General features: G+C 53.4%; 1 protein-coding gene across 1 annotated transcript in view; it reads right to left on the bottom strand.

Moving 5' to 3' along the window:
- Positions 1-6,203, bottom strand: part of EFCAB6 (EF-hand calcium binding domain 6) — a 234,631-nt gene that overhangs the window by 98,817 nt on the left and 129,611 nt on the right. Inside the window, 1 exon segment of the mRNA XM_007454091.1 lies at positions 4,291-4,424. Within this exon segment, the coding sequence (XP_007454153.1) occupies positions 4,291-4,424 (134 nt within the window).

The following is a 6,203-nucleotide window of genomic DNA, read 5'->3' as shown; positions in this document are numbered from 1 at the left end:
GGGCGTGCACGACTCTGTCAGGTACACGACTTTGATCTTGTTGGGGTTGAACTTAGGCAGCATGGTGGAGGCGGCTGGTGTCAGATGAACCCGGATTCGGGACGACTGAAGAAAGTTGCACCTTGGCCTCCTCCGAGCCGAGAGCCGAAAGCTACTTGCTGCTGTTGGAACATGCCAAGCCTGCCTCCGGCACTCCAGGGATTCTCCACCAGACCTGCTAGGCCTTTGGTCTCTGCCCGAATGCCACCTCTCCAGGGAGGCATTTCCTGTCCTCTGTGTACAAGGGCACCACTCTGATGGGTCTCTGGCCTCTTACCCTGCTTTATTTTTCTTCCTAGCCCGTTTCACCACCTGACACTCTGGAGACTCACGTGCTCACTGCCTGCTCCACCTCTAAAGGTAAACGTGATATCTGGGCTCTGATCCATTCCTCGTGACAGCTCCAGTCCAGAGAGCAGTGCTTAAGAAACATCCGTGGAGTGAGGCTGGGTATGAACGATGCAGCAAATATTTCCTGGGTACCTATGATGCACCAAGCACCCTGCTAGGTACAGGGACGTACTGATAACTGGCCCCTGACATCAAGATTCTCAGTCCAGTAGGGAAGAAAGATGTGTAAGCAAATTACAGCAAGTCAGCGTGATAAATGCAGCAAAAGGCGGGGGGTGGGGGGGAAGAAGTGCTCTGACGCAGCCCTAATTGCTGGACTACAGGGACAATCTAGATGCCATGGAAACCCATATTTATAATCTTCACAAATTTAAAAAATTTACTCATTCCCTGAATCTCAGTCTTTGACTTCCCAGCATGAAGACTCCTAATTTTATTGGAGCCAACACATGTTGGAGTGAAAAAGATATTATTTCAATTCCTGGCTACGACATTTACTAGGTATGTGGCTTCGGGGAAGTCTCTCCCCATCTCTGACCCTCCGTTTCTTCATCTATAAAATGGGAATGCTAGCACCTACTTGATAGGCTAGTTGTGGGGACTGAAACAACTGAGGCCATGTAGGTTCACTGCCTGGCATGTAAAGTGAATTCTCTTATGCATTCAACAAACACCTATTTGCATGGCACGCACCGTGGTAGCCAGTTGTGTTATCGTGCCTTGACGTCTCATGGAATTACAAGTCCCCGCACACTGCATGCCGGAAGGTGAGTGGACAGCAGCAGACCTCCCAGCAGGTCTGAAGGGCCAGAGGGAGGACCAAGAACTTAAGAAGGACCAGCGCTTTGGTAGGAGTTAGCTGGTCACAGAGAGAGGAGTGACAATCCAGGCAAAGGAGTAGAATGTGCAAGGCCAGGAAGGGGAGGCTGGGTGCTGGCCGGAGTGTGACGGGAAGAGGAGGGGGGTCGAGAGGGGCCAGAGAGGGGCTGCAGACCAGCCAGGCAGGACCCGGGCTCATCCTAAGAGAAAGGGTACACTCTGACCAGAGCTGCGTGTTGGGATCACCCTGCAAGGTCAGGTGTCCAGGACAGATTGTGAAGTGAAAAATGCAGTGGCAGAAGCATATGTATAGGAGACCCTATTTGTGTGGGGATTTTGATCCTGCTTATTTTTTTTAAAATATACATGACTTCACAGACATGCGCCTGAACCTGCACGGACGCTATCTAGAGGGTGAGGTTGATGGTGAACCCACAAGGGCCACAGGAACCTGTCCCCAGCTCATGTCCCCAGGTCACCCAGGGGGTCTCTGTGCCTGCTTTCCTCACCATAATCAGGGAGGGGGGATGCCCCTTGTTTGGTCACAGTGAATTATTTCCTTCGACTGTTCGTGGTCTTTGGCCTGGGCTATGAGGTTGAGGCTGCCTTACTCAACTGTGCTGTTGTCCGTAAACCTAACTGTGCTGAGATGGACTCATTTGGCTACAAAATCACTGGGCAAACAACAGCAGCAGCAGGATTAATAGCATTTTCAACTACTACGAAATAGTTTTTTCATTATTGATGGAGAGAGATATTCAAGAATTTCTCATGAATAGGAACTCAATAAAAGAAATAAAGTGACTGTACCTTCCCACTCAACAATCAAGACACAGTCTTTGGGACTTCCCTGGTGTCGCAGTGGTTAAGAATCTGCCTGCCAGTGCAGGGGACACGGGTTCGAGCCCTGCTCCGGGAAGATCCCACATGCCGCAGAGCAATTAAGCCCGTGCACCTCAACTACTGAGTGTGCGCTCTAGAGCCTGCGAGCCACAACTACTGAAGCCCGCGAGCCACAACTACTGAAGCCCGCACGCCTAGAGCCCGTGCTCCGCAACAAGAGAAGCCACCGCAATGAGAAGCCCACGCACCACAACGAAGAGAAGCCTCCGCTCGCCACAACTAGAGAAAGCCCGCGCGCAGCAACGAAGACCCAACGCAGCCAAAAATAATAAACAAATAAAATAAATTTAAAAAAAAAAAAAAAAGACACACTCTTTGTCCCGTTTACAAATACGCGTGAGGGCGACGAGCAGCCCCCCGGGGAACCCGATATAACCAGCACCCGAGTCTGTATCACGCAAACCCTGGCGATTAGGGGTTCACGTCTTTGTCTTATCTACTAGGTTATAAGTTCTTTGCAGGATGCGTGGGTGTTGGTGAACGTTTTTAGTTAACTATTTAAAATAAAGACCATCTTAGGAAATACGGGACGTCTGTGCGCCATAACCAAGCTACGCTGATAATAAACGTAGGAAGGCGGTGGCGCCAGCAGGGAGCTTGGCCTCCCCGTGTGCCCAGGGGAAAGGAGAGTTGGGAGGAGACAGGCGGGGACGGGCCAGAGCAAGGGGCCTGGGCTGCCACGGGTGAGGCCGCAGGACAAAGGCAGCAGTGGGCGATGGCCGCCCGGCCCTGCTAACCAGCACGGAGGCGCTGCTGCCCCCGTGCCTCTGCTTCCCCTTCCGCCCTCTCTCCCTCCCGCCAGGCTCTCCGCCCCGTAAATGACCCCCGCCTGCTCCGTGCTCCTCTCTGCTGGGCATCACATTGGACGAAATGATGAGGACTAACCCTCCCCATGTCTGCTTACGGTGACCATACGTTCTCAAACCAAGAATTGGGACGTTCGCTCCGACGGCTGGACCGAATAGTCAAAGTCAGAACCATGCCGCAAATCCGAGCTAGACAGTCATCATAAGTATATATTTTAAAATGGGAGCTCAGTAATAACCAAAATGATTCTCCAATTGGCAATCCAGGCGAGGAAGATGTTTCAAGCACAGCAAACTCTGGATGCCCTGCCCCTGGGGGCTGGCTCCACCCACAGGGTGCTCCCCACCTCGCCTCCCCTGGACTCACTGGATTTTCAGCCACTGAGGCATTTGCCCCTGCACACCCTGGGGTCTCCACACCCTGGCGAGGACACATTCTAACTCCCTCATGCCCTCTGCCCCGTTTTGTAGCTAATGTGGTCGATTTATCAATTTTCCTTCCCACTTTAATGACCCTCTTTTACTTCTCAACACAAAAACATTTGAAGTCATTCCTGCCTCTGTGTTTGAATGGCTGCTATTTCTCCTGTCTTATCCATTACAGCTTCTGCATGCAAACCACACCTCAGTAACGCAGACCTGGGAGCTTTTCCTTAAAGCCCATGACCCGTCTGCCACCCGCCTTAAGCAAGCCCACTCTTCTATTTTTCACTCCCTTCTTTTTCTAGCCAGCACATGCTGAGGGTTTAAGATTTGGTTCAGGGGTCACCTCCACCAGGAAGCCCTCCTTAATGGTTTTTTTCCCCTGTGCTCCCATAGCACAGTACCGGTCCCTCTACGGCAGCCAATCATGATGTGTCGAACTGTCTGTTGACCATCTGTGTCTTGGGCTGGACTAAGCTCTCTGAGCAGGTCTCCCATATTTCAGCCCTAGCTTTTAGCAGAGAGTCCAGCTTATGACACGTAAGTGCACAATGCTTGTTTGGTGAGCGCAGGAGTAGAGTGGATGGAATGCCTGAAGGCATCCTGAATTCACTGTAACTCGGGTTGGCATGCCCCTTCCCACCCCTCCCTGTCTTGTGAGGAGGGTCTCCTTACTTCTCCAAGGTCTTTGAGGGGCAGAAGGCAGACCCAGCAAAGTGTCAGCAGGGAAGGGCCTCGGGGAGGGGAGGGGATCGCAGAGTTAAGCCCTGTCCCGGGAAGGGGAGAAAAGGCAAGCCTGAGTCTGTGGACGCAGCGCTCTGCGTCCCGACGAGCGGGACGTGCTGGGGCCGCAGGGCTCACACCCGCTACTGCAGCTGAATGGCTGCGAACGAGGAGAGGGTAGGAGGGGTGTCTGGAGAAGCCAAGCGGCAGAGAGGTCATGATTTACCCGGAAGGATTCCTTCAGTCTCCGGGGGAACTGTCTCAGGCACTCTTCAGCAGTTATAAAGTAGCCGTCCAAGTTCCCTTTGGAAAGAACTGGAGTCTGAGATGAACTCACTTCTGGCCCGTTCATCTTAGGATCTGAAACAACGACATCAATCAGGGGACATCGCTTAGTGGCGAGCACGGCTCTTTATTTCTATATCAACACTTGACTTCTTTGGTCCCCAGGCCTGTTAGAACACTATACAGTACTACGGCCGCACGGACTGAACCTAGCATGAACTTTCTTACGATCTTAGACGTGTCCCCGTCACCGCGAGAAGATCCTGTTCTCCACACCACCAGGGCCACGCTCCTGCCCAGCACGTTTCCTGTCTGGCTCCTCTGTCCGTCCTCCAGGGCAGGGACCACATCTTGCCCATCTCTCCATTCCCAGAGGCAGAGAATGAGGATTCCTGCCTGTTCTGTTTCCTAGAATCAGGTCCTAAACACAGGAAAGTGTAATTCAGTCATGAGGCAGGTCCTGACCTTCTCTGTGCTAGAGGTCTCCGGACAAGTCCTGGTCTTTTCAACAACCCTAAGAGGTACAGTCTCTTCTTGAGCCCAGTTTACACACAAGGAAACCTATTCTTATGCCCATTCTCCAGATAAGGAGATGGAGGCTCACCTTCCCCAAGGTCACGGGGCTCACAGACTTCACAGCTAACCCAGGCCCGTCGGGTTCCAGAACGCAGCTGGTTGATTACTGCATTAGGCCACCTCTCTCTCCTAAAACGGAGGAAGGTGGTGTAACTTCCACTTAAAAACCAACCCATTTCCATCAGGTTGTGACACTTTGAGTGTGGCCTTGTCTAAAGCCAGGCTACAACCTGGGACTTGGTTTTGGATGTGAATCTCTGCACATGTTGCACCCATAGCCCCCCTGCCCGCCACGTGGTCTGCAGGATGGGCAGCAGGCAGGGCGTCTGGAGCTTGTGGGCATCCTTGAGTCCAGCCCTGAACCTGGCCTCTGCCTTACCCCCACCTGGGGCCTGGAGTGGCCTCCCCGGGCTTCGCTACGCCTGGCAGATAACAACCCCCCCCCCGCTGCTTGATCCCCTCTGCCGTGTCCACCCCAACCCCCCGACGGCCTGGAGCCGCCATCTTCCCCCACCCTCAGCATCTGGCCATATGTTGGGGGGACTGATGGAGGGCAGAGAGGGGGAAGGAGGGTATGGAGGAAGCTGCTGAGTGCGGTGCTCGCTCTGTGACAGGCTCACCACCCTGGGACCTCAAGCAAGTGACCACTCACCCTGGGCTCCGATTTCCTCACCTCAACGATGGATGCACTTGGGCACCGGAAGCACTCACTAAAATAAACAGGGGTTTTCCTCCAAAACAGTCAAAACACGTAGCCAAAGAAAGTGTCAAAGTCCTAAAATTCCATGGCTTCCGTGTTGTCTTTTTGGGGGGTGTGGGACCTCTCTCCCTTAGGATCGTCAAATGAAATCGGGGGTGGTGGTGTTGGATGGGTGAGGAGTCCCAGTGGCCAGCTTCTCTAGCGAGGCCCGCCACACCGTCCAGTCATCTCCCAGGCCAACCCCGGGGAAGACGGCAAAAATGCAAATAGGGCTCCGGGTTCCGCCCCATCCAGCCTGCAGTGCATTTATATATCCATGGAATCGTGCATATATATGCGTGATTTCTGCAGCTTTTCCAGAGGGCTTATTTGTCTACCTAAACTTCAGTAAGAGTGGAGACAGGGAGGGGAGAGATGACAGAGCCAAGAAGCGGGAGGCTGGGTGCTGGTCATCCGTCTGCCTGGCGTGCGGCTGGGAGAGCAGATTATAGAGCAGGTGGCGAACGGGAGGCCCCGCCTCCAGCCCGGACTCCACGGTGCCCGACATATCTCCTGACAGCCATGTGGGTCCGGGACGA

Source organism: Lipotes vexillifer, unplaced genomic scaffold, assembly GCF_000442215.2.
Source record: "Lipotes vexillifer unplaced genomic scaffold, Lipotes_vexillifer_v1.1 scaffold382, whole genome shotgun sequence".
Taxonomy (NCBI): domain Eukaryota; kingdom Metazoa; phylum Chordata; class Mammalia; order Artiodactyla; family Lipotidae; genus Lipotes; species Lipotes vexillifer.
This window is presented reverse-complemented; position numbering and strand designations above follow the sequence as displayed.